General features: G+C 40.7%; 1 protein-coding gene across 1 annotated transcript in view; it reads right to left on the reverse strand.

Moving 5' to 3' along the window:
• Positions 1 to 27,202, reverse strand: part of nipblb (NIPBL cohesin loading factor b) — a 437,039-nt gene that overhangs the window by 375,369 nt on the left and 34,468 nt on the right. Inside the window, exons 3-8 of the mRNA XM_048594301.1 lie at positions 17,520 to 17,685; positions 9,135 to 9,265; positions 7,204 to 7,321; positions 4,223 to 4,377; positions 3,629 to 3,754; positions 299 to 459 (exon numbers count right to left, since the gene is read on the reverse strand). Of these exons, the coding sequence (XP_048450258.1) occupies positions 299 to 459; positions 3,629 to 3,754; positions 4,223 to 4,377; positions 7,204 to 7,321; positions 9,135 to 9,265; positions 17,520 to 17,685 (857 nt within the window). The remainder of the gene's footprint in view (positions 1 to 298; positions 460 to 3,628; positions 3,755 to 4,222; positions 4,378 to 7,203; positions 7,322 to 9,134; positions 9,266 to 17,519; positions 17,686 to 27,202) is intronic.

Raw genomic sequence — 27,202 nt, forward strand, 5'->3', positions numbered from 1 at the left:
CTAGCTAGTACACCCTGGACCCCATGCGACTTCACTTTCTCCATCAGGTGGCTCTACCAAGGAATCAATCATGTTTTGGAATTGATGGAGCTGACTCTCATTGCCCAATCATTTCATTCAAGGTTAAATTTCACGTAAAATTCAAAAAGATCAATTTGACTTAAAATTTCACCCAATTGCAAAATACACTTTCTGATTCAAAATTAACCTAGCGTTAAGTTCACTTGCACTCGCCCCAAAGGTAATTGTTCAGATTCGAGCATACAGAGAGCTGTTTCTGAATCAACTCTGTTCCCACCTCTGATCCAAGCCGATGCACCATGTGTATATAGTCCTCATTCGATCCATGTCTTGAATTATCTGAATGGTGATTAGATGAGGAGCCCGACATCTGACTTGCCACTTTACTATCATGAATATTCCGCATGCCACTGGGAATCATAGGGCTTGATACAGAAGCTGAAAAACACATTAAGTAACGTTAATTAAGCTGTCCTACATGTGCAGATCTGATTCACTTTTGCCAAGGTGGTGTCAATCATCGGTCCCAAATGCAACCCTCTGATAAGCAAGAAGAACAAGACATTTCTAAGAAAACCTCACTAAACCGAAATAAGCCAACCAAAATGGATTAATATATTTAAAAGACTGCTTCACGTGATCTGAAACTTTAAGTATCAGATGTAATTCAAAGAAAAAGTACATACAGTTCAGAATGCACGGTTTCTACTTAACAGCTGTGGTGACTTTGTGGACTCTTGCATAACATGGAGTAACAGTGCTTGCAACAATAGATGGGCGTGAATCAATAGTCCCTATGAGCTGTCTAGCAATAAAAAGCTCCCACATAATCTATGCACAAGTCAATCCTTTTTAGTTTCTCCTATGCATGGCTGTACAAAAAGAAATTGAGGCTGTGCATATTTTAACTACCCATGACTTCCAAAGACAGAAAGAGAGGGTAGATTGGTATTCACATACAATTATTTCTCATTAATTTCAATAAAGTTACCTTCATTGAAGATATTACTCAGCATATTGCAGCTGACAAAACAAAGCAGCTCAGCTCCTGCCACCTACACCTCAAAACAGCAGCTTAATGGTGTCAGAACATTAGCATTAAGGGTAGCATTAGGATAATGGTCCAAAATTAGATTCTGGTTCTGTGGTTAAATCAGCTCAAACAACAACTGAGGAATTAGGAATTTATCTCAGAATTAGAAACAAACAATCACATTCTCATCAGTATCTGATAACATCTGCAGAAAAGCATGGACAGGATTGATTGAGTTTAGTAGTGGTGCAAAAGATGCATTATATACACAAATACCATTTTTGAAATGTGGATTTCAGGAGACATTTTCTTTGGAAGGACATTTTGTCCTATTTGAAAGGAGTGACTATAATGTAAAGATTTGATGGGTTTATGACAGGCAGAGTAAACATGCAAGGCTATTTGTTTAGTTCCAAATCAAAAGGACCTAGGACGAGCATGGTTTTTGTTTTTTTAACATTTATTTAGAACAGAGGACAGTACAGCACAGGAACAGGCCTTCAGCCCACGATGCTGTGCCGAACATGACGCCAAGTTAAACTAATCCCTTCTGCCTGCTGTTAGTCCATATCCATTCAGAAGCAAGTTTTTATACAGTCCAGTTCCAAGAGATGGTGTGGAGTCTAGAAGTTCAGGGAACAAGTCAAGTCAACAGAAGTGTTCAGTCTGCGAAACTTCCAAATTTAAAAAAAAAAGTTTATTTAGAATCTCCAGGTTATTAGAAATTATAATGCGTTCAGTTTTGAAGAAAGTTCATGTCAAAGTTGGAAAGGTCTCTGATTTGTCACTACAGTCCAAGGTCAAGAACCTGTCAAAAATCAGTTAAAGTAAAATCCTAAAGTTTAGAGGTGAGTATAGTTCCTCCTAGAGTCACTGTAATGGATAGCATTGGGAAACAATTTAAAACTTTGTTTTTCTGTGTTCTATAGATTTTGACAACTGCCTTCAATATTTAACTTTTTTTATAACAAATAACAAGCTAAATAATAAATTTCTTGTGTAATAACAGAACCAAAAGTTTATTAAAGGAAGTGATTAACCAGCATGTGTACTACCTAAACTAAACAAAAATGAAGTTGAGCTTCATTATTGGAACTAACGTATCCAGGAGTACCATTAGCTGGAATCATGACAGCTGAAATGCTCACTTCCTGTATTCCGAGCCCTAGATGACTAGCATTCGCCATCTTGACTCTAAAACTCATTCCTTTCCCAGTATGTAAATTGATTACACACTACTTGATAGGTGCACTAATAGAGCAAAATGGCAAATCTCAAAATAAAAAGAAAAACGGAGGCTAGCCATACCTTCAGTTTAAGTTATGGGTTTGAAGGAGGGTCTAAAATGAGAACTTGGAAGTGAGTTTAAGAAGGGAAGAAATAGAATCTAAGTGACTGAACGTTGACATCGAGCAGCATGGGGAAAAGGCAAAGGCAGGAATGTGGACTTGAGGCTTATTAAAGTAGTCATGATTTCACTGAATGTGGAAGCAGACTCAACAGGGTGAGTGGCCTGTGCCCCTACGACTCAGTTTGGGCTAAAATTCAAGCTGAGCAAATTGATGGGAGGCCAAGTAATCACTGAAATAAAGAGATCCAGAAAGGCGCTCAGAAGCTATAAGGTTGAGATGGATTACATTGTAAATATTGAATTGAGCATGGTCGTTGCAAAAAATCAGGTCAAAAAAGGCATCAATGTACAAACAATGGCAACATAGTATCTGGCGTGATCATACCAACAAATATTTTAAGAAACTACAATTACATTACCTTTTTCTTTTCATTACATTACCCTCTTCTCTATTTACATTAAGTGCCTCATCAAAATCTCCCAATTCTCTGGGCAAAGTCTGTAGTGTCTGCCACATATCTTAAAACCATCTAAGATATTTTGCGGAGGACTATTTTCACAGGAAACATTTAATCTGACTAGGTTTATCCAGATTTCATTGGCATTGATGAGTTTACTAAATTTCTGTAATATCTAACAGAACTATAAAAGGAATTTGGAGAATTCCATATTTCATGCTCTCACTGTGCGGTGACTTAAGTAATTTTGAACAGTAAAACAGTATGGTTGAAGTTCTGCCAGATACAGATCTACCACAAGTGATTAATTAAGCACAGACTGTGTAGATTACCAACTTCAGTGTATTTGCCCTACACAAATTAATTCCAAGTGGCAACACGATACCCAACAGTATGGAAACAGGCAGCCTTTCCCCCTCAAAAAGAATACAAAACTACCTAAATAATATCACAGACGATTTTAATCGGAGAAAGATGCCATCCTACAAATACTCTTCAGTTACCAAGTGCTGACAGTAATTCAATACAGCAATTTAGGTAATGAAATTAATGCCTTACCAATGGGAATTCCTGTCTTTTAAATAAAACTGTAGTATACATTATTAAGAATTCCAACTTGCTACGATGGAAGGCTTGTTACACTTGCTTTATTGTCTCAAAACTGACATACTAATTCTGCATATTGCACAAGCATTTGCCACACATCTCCACTTATTTCATGCCCTGCTATAATTTGCAGAACAGCTGAAATGGTGCATTCTTTACCTAGCGTGGAGGTTGACTGTTGCTGCTGAGGAGAAGGCTGAGTCTGGACTATCAAACAGGGTTGCACAGGTCTCTGAGGACTCCCAGAATACGTAGGACCTGATACCAGAGGGGAACCATGCAACTCTAAGGATGGAAAAACAAGCATTCAGCACTATGAGCAAGAATTATGAACCACCACCTCCATTGCAGAAGCTTTACTTTATTCTTAAACTGCACTTATGAATAAATCCTGGTACCAGGAAACACATTTGATTTCCTCAATGGAATCTCACCAAAGTAAGGCCTCTGAACTGTCTCAATGGTGCACTGGAACTGGGGACATGAGGGAAAGCAACCTAAGCTCCAATGGAGCACACAGTACCTAATTTCTCAGAATATACCAGATTACCATACCCCAGTATCAAACAACTTAGAAGAAACATGACCAACCCCATCTAGGATCCTGGAGAAGTTCATCTTGCCAAGTTAAAATTAAATAGATTCTTCATTAGAGTCTTGTGCTATGAAGTATGAAAGTAGAGTCTAGCAAACATTCTCAATATTTGCACATGCTTCTAGGTCATCCATTTCAAAACTTCTGTCAGCTCTTACCTTGTTGTATCTGTTGATGTTGTGTATAGCTTGGAGGGTGTTGTGGATATTGGATGTAACCTGGAGGACTCTGGGGAGCATACGGACTAGGCGCAGGACTGTTCTGCTGAGTCATATATCTGTTGGCTGAACTTGACTGAGGTGGTACAAATCGACTGTAAACAAAAAAGTAAATGACATTTACCCTAATTTCCACATTTGATCAGTTTATCCACACTATAATTTGCATTGTCATAGCCTCCAGGGCTATGGGTCAAGAGCTGGAAAATAAGATGAGACGTGTTCAATTGACCTCCTCCTATGCTGTATACATCGGAGTTTATTATATGGCCACGTAGAAACTAATGGTAAGCAGGTCCTCTTTCCTAATGGAGAACTACTGTGAGCAGTTCACAGTTCATTGGTTAAGCAGTAAAACTAGTTTAATTTACTATGTAATTTCTCCAGACACCTGTTACATACCACTAGTTGGGTATCCTTTATCTGCAAATCCAAAAGCCAAAGAGTCCTAAATGAAACAGCTTTCTCTAAAAGTAGACTCAAACAGGCAGTCCTAAACAGACCCAAATGGGCCCTAAAGAATGAAAATCCTGTGCAGAGAGCTATTTTTAAGAGGAGGAACTTGGAGGTAAAACTACAACACTACATGGCTTAGGAAAGTGCCTCTATGTCTATATACCAGCAGGAGTCAACGCCTTCATCGGAAGGTGATGGAGATAAAGTCACCAGACAAGAGGAGTGCTCTCTCATTAGATAGACACAACTGGTGTTGGTTTATCCCGAGGGTCGCCACATCTTAGGCAAGGGACAATTTGAGAAGGAACCTTTCATGGTAACCTCAGCCAGTGTAGGAAATGAAACCACACTGTTGGAGTCACTTTGCATCACAAACAGGCCATCCAGCTAACTGATCACCTTAGTGGAAGGTGATAAAAGTTGTCTGAAATGAAGAGTAATTTTTAGAGCAAATAGGCTGTAACAAAAACCAAAATTAGCCAATTTCTAAAAAGCAGTTAGATCCCAAGTTTTCCAGATAAAGGATATCCAACTTGTATTTTAATGCTGCATCAAGCCACATCATTCCTCTCCTCATCCTCAGTTCACAACTGACCATCAGAACATAGGAATAGCAGTATCCAGTTTCATCTTGCTTCTAGTTGAATGAACCATCAAGTAATAAATATGCCCACCACTTTCTCCAAAGCAATTAAGCATGGGCAATAATGCTGGCCTAGCCAACACCAAAATTCATATTGATAAAAAAAAGAGTGGAATTACTTTTTCTCTCTCTCTTTCTTGTCCACACACTCCCCACACGGCCCCCACCCAGAAATACTTCCTAGGATGAATGATACCATCAACTTCTCTCCTTCAACCTAGTAAGCCACATGTGCCGCTTTCTTCAGAACTGTCATTATCCCAGGAGAGATGCTCGATTTCACCAGTTTCTACACTGATTATCTTTTCCAATACTATAGAGCAATGAATCTCTAAAATTTGTCTTCAAATAAAAAGGGATCACTGCCATGTGGTCTCATTCTACCTATTCTTGCCACAAAATAATTGCCCACATTAATCTGCTTCGCTTCTCCTCACCCTGAACACCCAGTCCTGAACACTTATTTTTATATTCTTGCACGATATGTGGGCATTGCTGGTTAGGCCAGTATTTGCTGAGGATCCCTAATTGTCCTAGAACTGATTGGCTATTTTAGTTAAGAGTCACACATATTGCTGTGGGTCTGGAGTTATATGTAGGCCAGACCAGGTAAGGATGGCAGACTTCCTTCCCTAAAAGGACATTAGCGAACCCTATGGGTGTTTTAACAATAAACAGTGGTTACATGGTCGCTATTAGACTAGATTTGAATTCCAGATTTTATTGAATTTACATTTTACCGTCTGCCATAATTGACACAAGAATCATTTGTATATGTGAAGCTTCTGTAGTGCAAATGTATAACTGGTGAAACTTTAAAAATTGGGGTAGATGGTTTGGTTGTGAACTTCAACTTGCAACAAATCTTTTTCAGGAATTTACTGATCAGGACTCAACTGCTAATCAGCAAAGAATTGCAAAACATAGAATCAGATAATGAAAACATTTGCAGAGCCTGAATATATCACTTGTCAGCAGAGCCATTATAGAAATATGAACTGGGTAAAAGCAAGACCACTGACAGAAATGAAATCAGGTCTGTAGTGTGTTGCAAGTTTGTGGCCACAAGTCCGGTTTTTAAACATTTTTATTTCTTAAATACCAACGTATCCTGTGGATATGGGTCGTTAAGTTAGCATTTATATCGTGCCTTTCATGAAATAAAATGTTTTACAGGGACATTATAAAATAAATAAAATCACACCGGAGATATAGGGCAAATCTAAACGATTGGTCAAACATCTGAGGTTGAAGGGGAATCTTAAAGGAAGAAAATGAAGTAAACAGGCAGAGAAACTCGAGGAGAAAATTCCAGAGAGTTAGGGCCTAGGCAACTGAAGGCTCAGCCACCAAAATGGAACAACTGTGTGCTTAAGAGGCCAGAATTACAGAAACACAGGCAGAGTTGAGGTATGGAGGAATTTCAAGACATAGACCAATGAGGCATGGAGGCATGAAAACAATAATGTGAATTTTAAAATCAAGGAACTACTTAACTACATATACAGAAGCTGAACAAATGAAGTAGAAAATAAGACATAATTGAAAAATAGAAGGATAGCAGAGATGTGACAGAACTTGCATTACCATTCAGAACAAACATATGATATCAGATCAGGCAATGGGATACAAGTTTTTGGATTAGTACCTTTGTTGGCTGCTACACATGACCATTCTAGAGAGCCCACACCACTTTATTTTTCATCTATTAACTGTTAAAAATGAGAATTGCAAACTACATTTAACAATAGATATTTAGCAACAAGTCACTGTCAAACTATGTTCTGGAGATTCTACAATGTGACAATATGTTGCATATTACCTGGAAGGACTGTGCGAGATTGTGGACTGCTGAAAAGTGGAGGATGCAGGGCTCCCATGTATGGAATTCTGGGGTAGTTTGTATTGTTGGTGTTGGATGATCTGTTGTTGCATGATACCTGAAACAGGACACGTTCATACAGTGAAGCCAATTCAAAAACAAACTCGCATTTATAAAGCACTAATCATATCCTCAGGATGGTCCAAAGAAAGTACTTTTACAAGTGCAATTACTTATTTTTGTAGGAAGATGAGGCAGCCAATTTGCACGGCAAATCCCACAAACAGCAGTAGATAATTTTATTTTAGTGATGCTGTTGAGGGATAGACACACTGTAACCTCACCAGTCTGGAACTGTGAAATCAAGAAACATCACTAAGGATTTCTTAGCCAGCTCTACAATTCTCAGGCTCATGTACTCCATAAATTACCAGCAAGTAACTTAATCACTGAATGAGGTGTCTTGAGTGAGGGTTAAAAACTGCTTGTGTGATTGAGCTGGGAAGATGAATGGAAGCATTAAATTTGGTTGTGTTTCTGCTCCTGATCGCAAGAACTGACCACTTAGATCAAGAGTGTGGGTGGGGAAGTGATTACAGTCTACCTGTGCATTTGTAGGTGGCAACAGGTCAAATACAGTGTGCGCACTGGCATTTACAAACCTTAAAAGTTTTAAAGGACTGTATTGGTCAATGGCTGACATTGTTCAATTTAAATGCAGACCCCTGTGCATTAGGTGCAACAGCCCATATTTTAAATGAACAGATTTGAAAGTACACACGCTCATGTCAACACTAGTTTGGTTTGCTTTATGTCCCATTGTTATTGTGCAAGTGCCAAGCCAGGTGACATAGGCGAATACTGTCTTCCAAACTTTCCAATCACAGCAATAGTGGATGAGCTTGTTGCAATTCTAGTTAAGCCAATCTTTAACATCATCTAACTATTTCCTTCACCATCAGCTTCTTGCTCATTTTTTATCCTTTCGGCTCGATTTGGCTCCAACTCTTTTCTGCACAAATAATATTCAACTTGTCTCTATTTACATATTTACATCCAGTTCAAACAACGTGGCTCAACAATATTTTTTTTGAAAATCCAGAAGTGTTTCTGTATCAAGCACTCTGTACTGGAGAGGTTACAGCACATTAGCAACCACAGCAAAGACTTCCTTTTTCTATTAAATCTGTTATGGCAACCAGAGGGAGCAGAGAAAGACTTAGCTAATGATTTAAAATTTTAAATTAAATTGTTGTGATGTGTATCAAGTCATGAACCTGACAGTTCTTGCATACAGTCTAATCCCTTAGTAAACCATTCTTTTCCTGAAAGGAAAGAGTTGACCTGATCAGTGATGCACTATAATTTTATTACATTTAGTATTACTTAGCAAACTGTGTGTTGCACTGTTTATCTAACATGTTACGCAGTTTCAAGATATGGTCTTATATTCCAAGTGATTTCCCAAATCCAGAAAGCACAGTCCATCAAAAATGGGCACTTCCTCACACAGGGTTGGAAAAGTGTCAGCCCAGTCATCTATTTTTATTCACAGATTTCAAGGAATAGCAATAAACTGCAGGAGGATCAATAAACCCTTCACAGTTAGAAAACCGCTGTGAATGTCAGTCAGTATAGGCGAAAGAGAAATTCAGACTTATTCTACCCCAGTTTCTGTGATGAAGTTAATAATTTCAAGGCTTTTGATTAGAAGAGCCAGATTCACAATTTCAAAGTAAACAACAGTTGTGATTTGATTTCTAAAGCATAAGCAGGGACCCCAGAATGTTACATCAAGATTATTCAGACAGTATAAACTACTATCTTAATTCTAAATGAAAATCCTAAATCCATACTAAAAACCCCAAAAACGATCTGCCAGTTTTTGTGAATAAATAGTTGATCCAGTTTACTGTATGTGTATTACTCACCACTCTGAACCCCATATCGATTCTGCATGCTTTTCTCCCTGAAGACATTGGGGTTTCTAGCCAAAACAGCTTGCAGGAGGACTGGAATATCACCCTCTGGGTCATCGCTACCAAGATTATCCTTCAGTTCTCTAGAAAAGGAACAATTATTTTCAATTTTACTTCAATGCTAGTGTTACGGAGATTAAAATAACTTTCCAAAAGAACTCATATTGCCTACAATCATTACCCAATCCAAATAAGGTGCTTTCATTCTTTACAGGGACCATCAAAAGAAATTTTTAACAAGCTTCACACCTCATTATCTACAGCTTTAGAGGTGGTGGTGGCGGCATCATGGTTATATAACTTGAATTTACTACAAGGACACCAAGGTAAATTAAGGTGAACTGCAGCGGTTCAAGAAGTCAGCTCATCACCACCTTTTCATGGGCTGCTAGGGATGGGCAAAAATTGCTGTCCAGCCAGCAACTCATATCTTTTTTATTCATTTGTAGGATATGTGGGCTTAAACTGTTACTAACCATATTCAGTAGCTCCTCTTCCATTCATTACATGCACGCACTGCTGGCAAAGCCAGAATTTATGCCATCCTAATTACCCTCAAATGCAGCAAATCATTCAAGATATTTCATGTTGTTTTAATGGTTAATGCAAACTATGAAACTAAAATGTGCAATTCCCAACATTAAGATGGGTTAAAACAAATCACATATAAATGGGAAAAAGTAAAGAATATTTGAAAATTCAGGCTGGATACAAACATGTAAAGGTTAGAATGAGCTGTCTCCCAACAGACTGTAAGACGTAGGACAGAAGTAGGCTATACTATCGAATGTCATTCAATGAGAACACAGCTGACCCGATAATTCTTTATCCTGCTTTCCTGCCTTTTCCCCATAACCCATAGCTCCTGAAATTGATTTACTGATTGATTGATTTTATTTATTTGTTGTCTCGTGTACCAAAATACAGTGAAAAGCTTTGTTTACGAACGGTACAGGCAGATCATAGTAAGCAAAGGACATACAGATCAAAAAGACAGAGGCATACAGGTTATATTGCATAGGGTGTGCGCTAGGTGAGATCAACGTTAGCAAGATCAGTATTATTTGAGGCTAGACAGTCCATTTATCAGTCTGATAACAGGCGGGAAGAAGCTGTTCCTGAACCTGCTCGTGCGTGTGTTCAGGCTTCTGTATCTTCCGCCTGACTGAAGAGGTTGTAGGAGATCATTGACAATGTGCGATGGGTCTTTGATTATGTTGGCAGCCTTTCCATGGCAGCAAGCTGCAGCGAACCGTGTAAATGGAGTCCAATTAGAAATCTATCTCAGCCCTGAATATACTTAATGACACAGCCCTGACAGCCCACTAGAGTAAAGACTTCCACAGAATCACCAGTCTCAGAAAAAAATCCACATCTCAGAATAAACGGGAGACTCCTTACGCACATTATGCCCCTAGTCCTAGGCTTTCCCTCAAGAGGAGGCAACCTCACCACATCTACCCTGTCAAGCCCACTAAGAATCTTCTATGTTTCAATTAGATCTCCTCTTCTAAACTCTAACGAACACAAACCCAACATTTGAGCCCTCCTCATAAGGAAATCCTTAAGAATCAGCCTAGGGAACATTTTCTGGACTGCCACCAGTGTCAGTATTCCAGGTGAGGGGACCGGAACTGTTCGTGGTATTCCAGCTGAGATCTGACTTGTGCCTTATTTTGACAAGGCTCCCTATTTTATGCTCCATTTTCTTTGAAATAAAGTCCAATAGCCCATTTGCCTTGGTTGGATAATGAACCTGGATGGTAGCTTTTTTGCTATTTGGGAATTGAGGATCCCAAATCGTTCTGTTTTAGCTTTCTGCGTTCTTTTTCTTTTTAAATAATATTCAGTTTCTCTATTCTTCCTGCCTAAGTACATAACGTTATTTTCCAACAATATACAGGATGTCCCCAGCTTGCGAGATTTCATTCTTGATTTGCAAGTCAGAACACAATGCGGGCTAATATAAAATAGCGATTCGTAACTACAAGAAATGTTTGTATATCAGATCTTTAGAATTATACCCCTGTATGGGATCACATTCGTAAGCGCGAGTATTCAAAAGGGAATCCCCTGTATTTCATCTTCAAGTTTTGCCTACTCAACCTACCTATATCTGCGGGGAATCGAGTTCCAGAGCAGAGGCTGGCGCGGGGAACTGGATTGCCAAGCAGAAACCTTGGAGGGAAAAACTTACCTTGGAAGAGCTGAGAGCTGGTGCAGAGTGGATTGGAGGCTTGGAGATGAGCAGGGACAGTTGTTGCACTAGGGTCTGTGCAGATGGTCAGACCATGTGTGGAAGCCCCTGTGCTCAGTTACTGCATTGCAATGTTTGGGTGTAATCTGTTTATATGACTGTAATGGCCATCCATTTAACTATGTCTTATTTCTGTAAAGTAATGCAACTACTTTTTTTAATTCCTCTTTTTGTATCTAGGATTTGTACCTAGGTACTTGTACCTAAGATGGTGCCATAAGAGGTGACATTATAAAACTTTTCACTGTACTCCTGTATGCCTGTACTTGAGGACATGACAATTAAGGATATTATTATATTTGACTCCTTGTGTCATCCTTACCACTTGTCCTCCCATCTCTATGTCATTGAAAAATTCTATTATATTTACTTTTCTCATCCAAGTCATTTATCTATATTGTAAATAAATGCAGCCTCAGCACTGATCCATGAGGTACGCTAGTTACAGGTTGTCATTCTGAAAATGGCCCCCTTATCCCAATAAAAACCAAAAGAACTGTGGATGCTGTAAATCAGGAACAAAAACAGGAGTTGCTGGAAAAGCTCAGCAGGTCTAGCAGCATTTGTGACGATAAAGAGGAGAAAAAAAATTTAAAAAAAACACTTAATGTTTTGGGACAACAAGGTGCAGGGCTGGATGAACACAGCAGGCCAAGCAGCATCATAGGAGCAGAGAGGCTGACGTTTCGGGCCTTTCTGGTGACCTTCAGTTTTGAGGAAGAGTCACCGGACCAGGAACGTTAACTCGGATTTTTTTCTTCACAGCTGCTGCCAGACCTGCTGAGCGTTTCCAGCAACTTCTGCTTTTGCCCCTTATCCCAACACTATTAGTTAGCTTATCCTTTATCCATGCTAACATACTGCCATTGGAAACCCAAGCATTTACAATCAAAATAAAGCATTGTGAATGGCTTCATGAAGGGGAAAATTATAAACAACAAAAACAGAAATTGGAGAAACTCAGAAGAAAAGAATATAGAAACATAGAAAATCGGTGCAGAAGGCCATTCAGTCCTTCAAGCTTTTACCACCATTCAATACGATCATGGCTGATCATGCAATCTCTGTATCCCATTCCCTTTCTCTCTCCATGCCCCTTGATCGCTTTAGCTGCAAGGGCATGCCCAGCTCCCTCTTCAATATATATAATGAACTGGCCCAAACAGCTTTCTGTGGGAAAGAATTCCACAGGTTCATAACTCGAACGCGAAGAAAATATTCCTCATCTCAGTCCTGAATGGTTTACTTTTTAACCACTTATTCTTAGACTGTGACACCTTTGTATTGGACTTGCCCAACATTGGGAACTTTCTTCCCGCATCTAGCCACTCCAGTCCCATCACGATTTTAAATGTTCCTATGAGATCCCCCTCATTCTTCTAAGTTCCACCAAATACAAGCCCAGTCGATCCAGTCTTTCTTCTTGTGTCAGTCCTGCCTTCCTGGGAATCAGTCTGGTGAACTTTCATTGGACTCCCTCAACACCAAGAATATCCTTCCTTCGGACAAGGAGATCCAATACTGCGCACAATACTCAAGGTGTGGTCTCACCAAAGCCCTGCATAACTGCAGGATGAAAACTTTACTCCGATATTCAAATCCTCTCTGTATGAAGGAGAGCATGCTATTAGCTTCCCTCACTGTCTGCTGCAGTTGCATGCCAACCTTCAGCGACTGTTTCACCATGACACCCAGGGTTCATTGCACCTCACCTTTTCCTAAACTGCCACCAGTCAATAATCAGCCTTCCTATTTTTGCCAAAGTGGATAACCTCACATTTATTCACATTATACTGCATTTGAGTTAACAGCACAAATCAAGTTAAATGGCTATGATTTGGTGCTGATTATTGAGACATGATTGCAGGGATACTAGGTTTGGGAATCAAATATCCAAGGGTACTGTTGAAAGGACAGGCAGAAAGAAAAGGAGAAGAGTAACTTGTTAGTAAAGACAGAGATCAGTGCTGTAGTGAGAAATGCACTGGAGATCAAGGTATAGGATTAGTCTGGGTAGAAATAAAAACAGAGCGAGGAAAAGTCGTCCCTGTTGGAAGTAATATACAGGTCCTCAAACTGTAGTACCAAAGTGGGGCACAACACAAACCAGGGAATACAGGGGGCTTCTATGAAGGTACAGCAACAATCCTGGGTAATTTTACAATGCATATAGACTGGATTAATCCAGTTGGCAATGGTAGCCTGGAGGGAGAATTCATTGAATGTGTTGTAGATTGCTTATTAGAGTAATAGGTTGTGGAATCAACTGGGGAGCAGACTATTCTGGATTCGATATCACATAAATGAGGTGGGATTAATTAATTATCTTATTAAAAAAAGAACCTTTAGGAAAGAGTGATCACACATACTGGAATTTCAAATTCAGTTGGAAGACGAGAAGCTGCAGTCTCACACTAGCATTCTGGAGTTAAACAAAGGTAATTACACTTCAGAGATTTCTGAAGGGTTACTGGACCAGAAATGTTAACTCTGCTTTCTTTCCAAAAATGCTACCAGACCTGCTGTGTTTTCCCAGATTTTTAATTAGTACTGAACTGAAGTGTTATGGAAAGCAAGCAGGAAGTGGAGCTGAGGCCAACATAGAACATAGAACATTACAGCGCAGTACAGGCCCTTCGGCCCTCGATGTTGCGCCGACCTGTGAAACCAATCTGAAGCCCATCTAACCTAAACTATTCCATTATCATCCATATGTTTATCCAATGACCATTTAAATGCCCTTAAAGTGGGCGAGTCTACTATTTTTGCAGGCAGGGCATGCCACGCCCTTACTACTGTCGGAGTAAAGAACCTACCTCTGACAACTGTCCTATATCGATCACCCCTCAGTTTAAAGCTATGTCCCCTCGTGCTAGCCATCACCATCCGAGGAAAAAGGTTCCCACTGTCCATCCTATCTAATCCTCTGATCATCTTGTATGTCTCTATCAAGTCACCTCTTAACCTTCTTCTCTCTAACGAAAACAGCCTCAAGACCCTCAGCCTTTCCTCATAAGACCTTCCCTCCATACCAGGCAACATCCTGGTAAATCTCCTCTGCACCCTTTCCAATGCTTCCACATCCTTCCTATAATGCGGTGACCAGAACTGTACGCAATACTCCAAGTGCGGCCGCACCAGAGTTTTGTACAGCTGCAACATGACCTCATGGCTCCGAAACTCAATCCCTCTACCAATAAAACCTAACATACCGTACGCCTTCTTAACGCTATCAACCTGGGTGGCAACTTTCAGTGATCTATGCACATGGACACAGAGATCTTTCTACTGATCCACACTACCAAGAATCTTACCATTAGCCCAGTACTCTGTATTCCTGTTACTCCTTCAAAGTGAATCACCTCACACTTTTCAGCATTAAACTCCATTTACCACCTCTCAGCCCAGCTCTGCAGCCTATCTATATCCCTCTGTAACCTGCAACATCCTTCCGCACTATCCACAACTCCACCGACTTTAGTGTCATCCGCAAATTTACTAACCCATCCTTCTATGCCCTCATCCAGGTCATTTATAAAAATGACAAACAGCAGTGGCCCCAAAACAGATCCTTGAGGTACACCACTAGTAACTGAACTCCAGGATGAACTTTTCCCATCAACCACTACCCTGTGCCTTCTTACAGCTAGCCAATTTCTGATCCAAACCACTAAATCACCCTCAATCCCATGCCTCCATACTTTCTGCAATAGCCTACCATGGGGAACCTTATCAAACGCTTTACTGAAATCCATTTACACCACATCAACCGCTTTACCCTCATCCACCTGTTTGGTCACCTTCTCGAAGAACTCAATAAGGTTTGTGAGGCACGACCTACCCTTCACAAAACCGTGTTGACTATCCCTAATCAAATTATTCCTTTCTAGATGATTATAAATCCTATCTCTTATAATCCTTTCCAACACTTTACCCACAACCGAAGTAAGGCTCACTGGTCTATAATTACCAGGGTTGTCTCTACTCCCCTTCTTGAACAAGGGGACAACATTTGCTAGTCTCCAGTCTTCTGGCACTATTCCTGAAGACAATGACGACATAAAGATCATAGCCAAAGGCTCTGCAATCTCCTCCCTAGCTTCCCAGAGAATCCTAGGATAAATCCCATCCGGCCCAGGGGACTTATCTATTTTCACACCTTCCAGAATTGCTAACACCTCCTCCTTATGAACCTCAATCCCGTCTAGTCTAATAGACTGTATCTCAGTATTCTCCTCGACTACATTGTCTTTTTCCTGTGTGAATACTGACGAAAAATATTCATTTAGCACCTCTCCTATCTCTTCAGACTCCATGCAGGCCAAGGTGAAGTCAGCCATAATTACAGTCAGCACAAGCTCAAAAGGGGTTGTTCCTAGGCAGCATGGTAGCTCAGTGATTAACACTGTTGCACTACAGTGCCAAGAACCCGAGTTCAATTCCACTTTCGGGCAACTGTGTGTACAGTTTGTATATTCTCCCCATGTCTGCGGTGGTTTCCTCCCACAGTCCAAAGATATGCAGATCAGGTGGATTGGCCATGCTGAATTGTCTATTCTGTCCAGGAATGTGCAGGCTAGGTGCTTTGGCCATAGGAAATGCAGGATTACATGGAGGGGGTAGGGGGGCAAGTCTTGGTAGGATGCTCTTCAGAGGGTTGGTGAGAACTCAATGGGCCAAATGGCTTGCTTCCACACTGCAGGGATTCTATAATCCTTGTGTTCTATGCTCATTTGAAAAGCAGACAGTGTGCCGAAAGGCCTTTGAACCGTAACAATTCTGTATTTCTCTATAGTTAGTAGAAATGTGATCAGTGGTTTCCTTGAAAATTACAAAATTCTTAAAACATTCAGAAAGTAAGGAGGCATGGGATTCAGGGAAATTTGGCTGTCTGGATACAAAACTACCTGTCCAATAGAAGAGGGTGGTAGTAGATGGAAAGTATTCAGCCTGGAGCTCGGTGACCAGTGGTGTTCTGCAGGGATCTGTTTTGGGACCTCTGCTCTTTGTGATCTTTATAAATGACTTAAACGAGGAAGTGGAAGGGTGGGTTAGTAAGTTTGCCAATGACACGAAGGTTGGTGAAGCTGTGGACAGCATGGAGGGCTGTTATAGGTTGCAACAGGGCATTGACAGGATGCAGAGCTAGGCAAAGAAGTGGCAGATGGAATTCAACCCAGAAAAGTCTGAAGTGATTCATTTTGGAAGGTCGAATTTGAATGCAGAATACAGGGATAATGGCAGGATTCTTGGTAGTGTGGAGGAACAGAGGGATCTTGGGGTCCACGTCCATAGGATCCCTCAAAGTTGCTACCCAAGTTGATAGGGTTGTAAAGAAGGCGTATAGCATATTGGCTTTCAGTGGCAGGGGAATTGAGTTTAAGAGCCGTGAGGTTACGCTGCAGCTCTATAAAACTCTGGTTAGACTACACTTGGAATATTGCGATCAGTTCTGGTCACCTCATTATAGGAAACATGTGGAAGCTTCAGAGAGGGTGCAGAGGAGATTTACCAAGATGCTGCCTGGGCTGGAGGGCAGGTCTTATGAGGGAGCTAGGGCATTTTTCATTGGAGCAAAGAAGAATGAGAGGTGACTTGATAGAAGTGTACAAGATGATGAGAGGCATAGATAGAGTGGATAGTCAGAGACTTTCTCCCAGGATGGAAATGACTATTACGAGGGGGCATAATTTTAAGGTGATTGGAGGAAGGTATGAGAGAGATGTCAGAGGTAGGTTCTTCACACAGAGAGTGGTGGGCGTGTGGAATATGCTGCCAGCAGTGGTAGTGGAGACTTGAGACTTTTAAGCGACTCTTGGATAGGCACCTGGAGGACAGTAAAATGTAGGATATGCAGGATAGATTGATCTTAGTAGGATGATAGGTTGGCACATGTACATGGCATTCAAAACATAATCAAAGTTGAACCAAGATAGTTAGGATATTGGATGGATAAGCTTCAGGAGGTAAATCACTTGTTCATCATTGTAAGCTCTGTGCTACAATAAACATGACCTTGCGGAAAATGAAACATTACAAAGTGACAACCTTTGCTGTCCAGAGAATAAGACTATACTTACATATGATCGGTGGAGACTTGGCTGAGGCTGTGTACTAGCTGTGAGACAAGACTCTCATCCCTACAACCCATGAGGCAATTTACATCTTCAGCAATTCTCCCTCCAAACAGCAAGCTTTTCGTTGTGGTAGCAGGCAGCGGGGAGGGAAGTGGAAGCTGATTCAATACTGTTCAGGAGAAAAAAAAATCCATTCAGCAATCTAACTGCAAGCGATACATGATGCTATCAAAACATATTTAAAGTCTCAAAAAGCACAATACAGCTTACAAAGAAATAAATGCTGGATCATTTATCAGGTCAACACGGATCAACTAATTTATAACTTGTATCCTTCCACATTTCTCACACATCCCATTTCTAAAACATCCTTCTAAACCAAACTCCCTCAACCAAATGACGCAGTAACAAATTTACATGACAAGTTACATACATAGACTGGGATCTATAATGTTAATGACAGATTATTTTAAGAAACATTTACAGTACGAACTAAAATATTTTTAACAGATTTTACAAGAAAGTTAAAAACTTGGAAATGTGACAGATAGGTAATCACAAAAATAAACAATTTCAGCAGGACTAGGATGCAAGAAACAGACTTGAAAAAAGGGACAATGATTTATACGCAGCTTGAGGAAAAAAAAAGGAATTGATTGAATGGGCCATCATTTTCAGGAGAAGATGCAGCAAGAATAGTTGATTGTCAGTCCTAGTTGTCACATTCAGCAGGTAGACTTATTGGCTAGGATGCTCCCATGGGGACACAGCAGAGGTTAGCAGTCTCCACAACCTTTCCATCCTCCATGATGGAATTTAATCCTGATACATGTCAGCTATGCACTTTGGAAGAAGGAACAAGACAAGGAAGTACTCGATGAATGGCAGGACTCTAGGAAGCTCAGAGGAACAGAGACATCTTGGGTGCCTGTCCACAAATCCCTGAAAGTAGCAGGGCAGCTCAGTAGAGTAAAAACCAAAAGAACTGCAGATGCTGTAAATCAGAAACAAAAACAAAGTTGCTGGAAAAGCTCAGCAGGTCTGGCAGCATCTGTGGAGAAGAAAATAGAGTTAACATTTCGGGTCCGGTGACCCTGAGGAAGGGTCATCGGACCTGAAACGTTAACTCAGCTCAATAGAGTAGTTGGGGCAAATATGACACTTGCGCAGATCTGGTCACTGCACTTAGAAAGGATGCCATTGTCCTGGAGGGGTTGCAAAGGAGATTCACCAGGATGTTGCCTGCGATAGAGGTTGGATAAGCTTGAGTTATTTTCTTTGGATCAGAGAAAGTTAGGGGGAACCTAGAGATCTATAGGATTACCAGGGCATGGGCAGAGTTAAACAGAAAGCAGCTGTTCTTAGTCAAAGGGTTAAATAACAAGGGGACAAACTTTTAAAGTGAAAGGAAGGAGGCTAAAAGGGGATTCGAGCAAAACAGTTTTCACCAAGAGGGTGGTGGGGCTGTAGAACGTACTGCCTAGAAGGGTAGTTAGAACATAAGACAGTACAGCTCAGGAACAGGTCACGTTGCACTATACATGATGACAAATGAAACTAATGCCTTCTGTCTGCCCTTGGTCCATATCCCTCCATAATCATGTGCTTATCTAAAAGTTCCTTAAATGGCCTTATCGTATCTGCCTCCACCACCACCCCGGCAGTGCGTTCCAGATTCTTACCACTACGTAAAAAACTTGCTCCTCATGTCTCCTTTGAACTTCCACCGCCCCCACCTTAAATGTACACCCCCTAATATTAGACATTTCAATCTTGGGGAAAAAAGATTCTGATAATCAACCTTACCTATGTATTTCAATTTTATAGACTTCTATCAAGTCTCCCCTCAGACTCCACCGCTCAAGAGAAAACATCAAGTTTTTCCAGCCTCTTATAGCTCATACCCTCTAATCCAGGCAGCATATCCTGGTAAAACTCTTCTGCACCCTTTCCAAAGGCTCCACATCCTTCCCGTAATGTGGCAAGCAGAACTGAATGCAATAGTCTCAAGTGTGGCCCAACTAAAGTTGAGGCAGGAAACCTCAACTTTTTAAAAAGTACTTGGATGAGCACTCGAAGTGTCACAATATTCAAAGTTATAGATAAAAGTGGGACTAGTTTAACTAGTAGTGTATTTTTGGGGATACAGACTCAAAAGGCCGTAGGGCCTATTTAGTACAGTAATTCATGCAAAAGATGCAGTCTATGCATGAAATCCTCCATGCCTCAGATATTTGCAGTAATTCTCAATTTAAAATCATTCTCTGCTCCTTTATTCTTTCTGCAAAATTAAACATTTTCTTGCATTATTCTCCACCCACCAGATATTTGCCTGCTAACCCAATCTCCATCCACCTGCAACCTCCTTGCATCATCAAAAATCTACTTTCCTACATGTTAAATATCCACAAATTCTAGTTATCATGCTTTTGCTCCCCTCATAAGTCATTGATATAAATTATAAAAGGCTGAGGCTTCAACACAAGCCTACAAGACAATCTCGTTGACTAGGAAAAAAATTTTGCATATTGTTTTCCGCCAGCTAATCTTCGCCCCACGTTAATATGTTAACCCCAAAAACACGACTTCCTACTTTGCACAATAACCTTTTGGGGCACAGATTTCCAGAAGACATTTGACCAAGTACAATATGTCTATAGGTTCTCCTTTATCCACTGTGAATGCTGTCTCTTCAAATAACTCCAATAAATTGATTAAACAAATTTCTTTTCCAAAAGTTCATGCTGATTCTTCCAGATTACTGGTGCTTTCTTAACTACAACTTCTTTAATGATCTATCCTAACACCTTTCCCATAACCAACAACAGGCCTCCCTCCATTCTTGAACGTAGGAGTTATAATTGCAGCCTTCCAGCTTGATGGAACCTTTCCAGAAATCTGCCTTTCTTACTTGACCCGAGATTCCAGATCCATAGCAACATGATTAACTCTTATCCGTCATAGGATATAGTCCGGCAATCCAATCAGTTTCACCTAAATTGAGCCAGGACAAAGTTCCTTGCAGGGCTTTGTTAGCACTGTCAGTTAAAACTTGAAACGAGAGAGAGTAGGAACTGCAGATGCTGGAGAATCTGAGATAACAAGGTGTAGAGCTGGATGAACACAGCAGGCCAAGCAGCATCAGAGGAGCAGGAGCATTTCTGATGAAGGATCTAGGCCCGAAATGTCAGCCTTCCTGCTCCTCTGATGCTGCTTGGTCTGCTGTGTTCATCCAGCTCTACACCTCGTTATCTCTAAAACTTGAAACCAACTTGGCAAGTGCGTGAAACCATTAAGGGGCAGAAGGAGGCCATTGCATCCATTTTGTCTACACTGGCTCTATTACCTACTAGCTTTTCCCCACATACCTGCACAGCATTTTTACCCAAATAATCATCACTGCCCTCTTGAACGCCTCAAATGAACTTTCCTCCACTACATTTCCAGACAGTGCATTCCATACCCTAACTATCCGCTGTATGAAAAAGTTTTTCCACAACCACCCTTGCTTCATTTGCACATCGTTTTAATTCTATTCCCTCATTCTTTTTACTTTTACAAGGAGCAGCTTTACACGATGTACTCTCTCCAACATGTTCACGATATGAAACCCTTGATCAAGTATCTTCTCAGCCTTCATCTCTCCAAGGAGAACAGCCCCAACGTTGGATGTTTCTCATTCCTAGAACCATTCTTTAAATTGCTTCTGCACTCACTCAAATGCATTCACATCTTTCCAATAATGTGAGGTCTCAAGTGTATTGTACATGTTCATCATTACCCTTCTGAAAGCTATCCATTGTCAAATAAACAAGATAGCCACAATGTTCTCAAGAGTCATACTGGACTCAAAACATCAAGTACTTTTCTTTCTCTACAAATGCTGCCAGACTTGTTGAGTTTCTCCAGAATTCTGTACTTGTTTCAAATTTCCACAATCTGTATTTTGTTTTTAAATAGACAGTCACCCCAGTGATGACTGCAGTGGACTGAACAACTTAAATAAAATGGAACATGAGCCTAAATGTACTGCATCACTATAGAGACAAAAAACTACACTGTCATGCAAGGTTAACTTTCCCCAGACAAGAAGCAGTCTCAGTTTCACAATTTCCTATGATTTTATGCAAATTAAATGTCACAGTGTGCAAACCAGCAAGTTTATTTGCTAAATCTTAGTGAGCTGAAAATACCTGCATCTGATAATTATAGATTCCACAATATGCTAACCTATTCAATAATCTCTATTCACCATGGAACTTCAGGAAACTGCTTTCGTTAGTTGCTTGTTGTGGATCATAATTTTCCGGGCCAGCTAATGCAACTTCACTTCAGTTAAAGCAGTCAACAATTGTTTCATTCGGTGTTCCAGCCTTAGGCAAGTTTTCAAATTCAAAAATGTGTAATTTTCAGTTGTTCTTTTCTGGATTTGTTCCAGTCTGTGGAAGTATGTGCTTTATAGGGTATCACTTATCAGATCCTTACACAGAATTTTCCAAACCCACAACTGCTTCCATCTGGAAGGAAAAGGGGAACAGATACTTGGGAACACCACCATCTGCAAGTTCACCTATAAGTTCCCCTCCAAGCCACTCACCATCCTGACATCGAAATATATTGCTGCTCATAGAGTTAAAGTCAGAAAGCACAAAACAGACCCTTCAGTCCAACTCGTCCATTCTGACCAAGTTCTGAAACAAAATTAGTCTCATTTACCTGCACTTGATCCACTTCACTCTTAACGTTTCCTATTCATGTACCTGTCCAAATATCTTTTAAATGTTGTAACTATACCTGCATTGACCACTTCCTCCAGCAGTTCATTCCATGTATGAACTACCCTGTGTGAGAAAAAGTTGCTCCCAGGTTCCTTTTACATCTTTCCCCTCTCAGCTTAAACTACTCCACCCTAGGGAAACAACCTTTGCTTTTCACCTTATCTATGTCCTTCATGATTTTATAAACCTCCATAAGGTCACCCCTCAACTTCCTATGCTCCAGTTAAAAAAAAGTCTCAGCCTATCGAGCCTTTCCTTATAACTCAAACCCTCCAGTCCTGGTAACATCCTGGCCACATCTTTTCTGAACCCTCTCCAATTTAACAATATACTTCCCATAGCAGGGCGACCAAAACTGTACACAGTACTTTAACAGTTGCCTCACCAACATCCTATACAATTCAATGGTCTGAGCAATGAAGGCAATTGTGCTAAGTGCCTTAACTACCCAGTCTACCTATGACGCAACTTTCAAAGCACTACATACCTGAACAAAGAGAGATAACAAGGTATAGAGCTGGATGAACACAGCAGGCCAAGCGGCATCAGAGGAGCAGGAAAGCTGACGTTTCGGGCCTAGACCCTTCTTCAGAAATGACTAAATCACTACATACCTAAACACCTAGGTCTCTGCTCGACAACACTAACCAGGGCCCTACCATTAACTGTATAAGTCCTGCCTTTGTTTGTTTTACCAAAATTCAATACCTCCCATTTACACAAATTAAACTCAATTTGCCACTCCTTAGCTCATTGATCCAATTGATCAAGATCCCTTTGTAATCTTAGATAACCTTCTTCACTGTCAACTGTACCACAAATTTTGGTATCAGCAAACTTGGCCACACCTCCTAGATTGTCATTTAATATAAAGTATTTGAATGAGAAACAGTGGACCCAGCACCGATCCCTGAAGAATATCGATCACAGGCCCCCAGTCCAAAAAGCAACCCTACACCACCAATCTGTCTCCTACTATCAAGCCAATCTTGAATCAAATGGCAAGGTCTCCTTGAATCCCATGTGATCTAACTTTACTGATTAGCCTACCATATGGAACCTTGTAAAACGGTTTTACTAAAGCGTCACTGGGTCAAAATCCTGGAACCCTAACGGTATCATGGGTCTACTAGCAGCACATGGACTGCAGCAGTTCAAGGCAGCTCACCACCACATTCTCAAGGCCAAGCAAGGACGTGCACTAAATGCCGGCCAGCCAGCAATTCTCACATCCCAAAAGTGAATTAAAAGAAAAAGTATACTTTAACAGAATTCAAAAATAATCAACATTTTAGTTAAGTGCCGGAATGGTTAAAGTCAGCTGCATTAATTCCTTGTTGAAATGCTCATTGAAGGCTATAAAATTCTTTGCATTTTGCTCACACTCCCTCTAGTGGAACAAAGCTGATCATTCAACATCTGACTCACTTCTGAATGAGAGACAAGCTAAATTTTCAATTAAACATGCAGCCATTCGATTGTAGTTTAAATATTACACATTTAGAGTCAGAGACGTATAGCAGCAGCAGACTTTGTGGTCCACTTGTCCATGCCAACCAGATATCCTAGATAAATCTAGACACATGTGCCAACATTTGCCCTATATCCCTCTAAACCCTTCCTATTCATATACCCATACAGATGCTTTTTAAAATGTTGTAATTGTACCAGCCTCCACCACTTCCTCTGGCAGCTTATTCCATATATGCACCACCCTCCGAGTAACAACGTTGCCCCCTCCATCTCTTTTAAATCTTTCCCCTCTCACTTTAAACCAATGCCCTCTAGTTTTGGACTCCCCTACCCCAGGAAAAAGACCTTGCCAATTTATCCTATCCATGCCCCTCATGATTCTATAATCCTCTGTAAAGTCATCCCGCAGCTTCAACGCTCCAGGGAAAATAGCCCCAGCCCTTTCAGCCTCTCCCTATACCTTAAACCCTCCAACCCTGGCAACATCCTTGTAAGTCTTTTCTGAACCCATTCAAATTTCACAACGGAGATACAAGGTGTAGAGCTAGATGAACACAGCAGGCCAAGCAGCATCAGAGGAGCAGGAAGGCTGACGTTTTGGGTTTCATCCAGCTCTACACCTTGTTATCTCAGTTTCTCCAGCATCTGCAGTTCCTACTATCTCCGAAACAGATTTCACAACATCCTTCCTGTAGCAGGGTGACGAGAATTGCACGTTATTCCAAATAATCAATGTCATGGACAGCTGCAACATGACCTCCCCACTCCTGTATGCAATGAACTGACCAATAAAGGCATGCATACCAAATACCTTCTTCACAAGACTATCTACCTGCAACTCCACTTTCAAGGAACTATGAACCTGCACTCCAAGGTCATTTCGTTCAGTAACACTCCCCAGGGCCTTACCATTAAGTCTATAATTCCTGCTGATTTGCCTTTCTAAAATGCAGCACCTCACATTTATCTAAATTAATTAAACTCCAGCAGCCTACCTGATCAAGATCCCATCGTACTCAGAGGCAACCTTCTTTGCTGTCCATCACACCTCCAATTTTTGGTGTCACCTGCAAACTTACTAACCGTACCTCATATGTTCACATCCAAATCTTTTATGTAAATGACAAAAAGCAGTGGACCCAGCACTGATCCTTGTGGCACACCAGTCTGAAAAGCACCCTTCCACCACTACCCTCTGCCTTCTACCTTCCAGCCAGTTCTGGCTGGTTCTCCCAGTTTTCCACATGATTTAACCTTGCTAACCAGTCTACCATAATGAATCTTGTTGAATGCCTTACTGAAGTCCGATCACGTCAATCACATCCTCCATTCTGCCCTTATCAATCCTCTTTGATTTTTTTTTTGAAGTGACAATCAAGTTAGTGAGACATGACTTCCTACACACAAACTCACGTTGACTAGCCCTAATCAGTCCTTGCCTTTCCAAATGCATGTAAATCCTGTCCCTCAGGATTCCCTCCAACGTGCCCACCACAGACATGGGCTCACCAGTCTATAGCTCTCCAGCTTTTCCTTACCACTGTTCTTAACTAGTGGCACCACATTAGCCAATCATCAGTCTTCTGGCACCTCACCTGTGGCTAATGATACAAATATCTCAGTAAGGGGCCCAGCAATTACTTCCCTAGCTTCCCACAAGTTTCAAGGGTACACCTGATCAAGTCCCAAGGATTTATCCAACTTTATGCATTTTAGACGTCCAGCACCACCTGCTTTGCAATATGGACAATTTTCAAGATGTTGTTGTCTATTTCCCCACACTCTATCTTCCATGTCCTTCTCACAGTAAACACTGATGTAAAATACTCTTAGTGTCTTCCCCACCTCATGATCTATCATTTTATCTGACTTTCAGAAATAAACAACAGGATAATCCTGTAGTGATGGAGGCAGATTTCAGAGGAGATTTCAGAAGAGAGCTGGATATATATTTGAAAGTGAAGAAGTTACAAGGCTACACAGATAGGGCTGGAAAGTGGACTAGTTAGATAGCTCTTTCGGGAGTGGTGCAGACATGATGGGTTGAATGACCTCCTTCTATATGGTAAAATTATACGATTCTATCCTTCACCCAGACGTTTTATGCAAAAAAATTAGGAACTTGTTAATTAGACACAGATTTCACAATGCTATCATACTCCAGATGGCTCCAAACTGATGTTCAAGTAGGGAATCTATCATGAGAACAGGAAATTGGTCACAATGGGCAAGTTATGGTGTACTAATCCCTAATTATGGCATCTCTAATTATGCTGGAGACAGCACAGCAAGTACCTTCCAGAACTGCTTTACTTGGAGAGTTGGGACACCCACAGCACTGCTGTTGTGTAGCTTGGAGAGGAACGTACTTAAATATGCATCCAAACAAAGCACCTCTTCGCGTATGCACTTAACTTTGATTGATACAAGTACAATCAACAGTTGAAGAAAAAAATCACGTTTAGAAAGACGCATAGGCAAGTAAGGTTTGAAATTCTGAAGACTAAGCCATAATCTTAGTCACCCCTAAATGACACTTTGATGCCAGAGAACTGGGAGAATGAAGGTTTTATCCCTGTTCAAAGAAATTGTGCAAGAATACGCCCACCAATTTCAAATCAATTTACTTAAATTTATAGTGGGAAAGCTATAGGAAGCAAAGAAGCTTCACTAGGAGATGGCAGAGTAGGGATAGATATAGAAACTAGAAAGAGTAGGCCATTCAGCCCTTCGATCCTGCCCCAGTATTCCTTATATAAATTATAAGTATGAATGATCATCCAAATGAAAAGCATGTTCCCACTCCACCCCCAAATCCTTCGATCCCTTTAGATCCAGGTGCTTTACATGAGGAGAGGTTCTCTAGGTTGGGCCTGTACCCATTGGAATTTAGAAGAATGAAAGACAATCTTATTGAAACACAGATTCTCTGGGGATTTGTTGCAAATGCAGAGAGATTGTTTCCCCATGTGGGAGAGTCTAGGACCAGAGGGCATAGTCTCAAAATAAGAAATCACACATTTAAGACAGGGGAGGAGGAATTTCTTCACTCAGAAGGTAGTGAATCTGTGGAATTCTTTACAGCAGAAGGGGTCAAGGCTGAATCATTAAGCATGATTCCCTCTAAGCTCCCATGTTTTCTCCCTAGTAATGATAATTGTTTGAAGTTACTTCCTTTCTACAACCTCTACATTGACCCTTTCTCCCAATTGTAACAAGCAAACAGCCTATTCCTGCCTGTTTTTGTTTCTATAAATAGGCTGAAGGGAATTGCTCTTGCATGGAATCTTCTGTCATTTAACCATTCTACAACTTTTAAAAGACTTTGAAATGTATAAGTCTTTTCTTATAGTGCCTAGTTCTTGATCTGATAAGTGCATATTCAATCTACTCTTTTTGCTTACGTACAGAGGACATATAACGGGGGGGGGGGGG

This window comes from Rhincodon typus, chromosome 3 (genome assembly GCF_021869965.1).
Source record: "Rhincodon typus isolate 14 chromosome 3, sRhiTyp1.1, whole genome shotgun sequence".
Lineage (NCBI taxonomy): Eukaryota > Metazoa > Chordata > Chondrichthyes > Orectolobiformes > Rhincodontidae > Rhincodon > Rhincodon typus.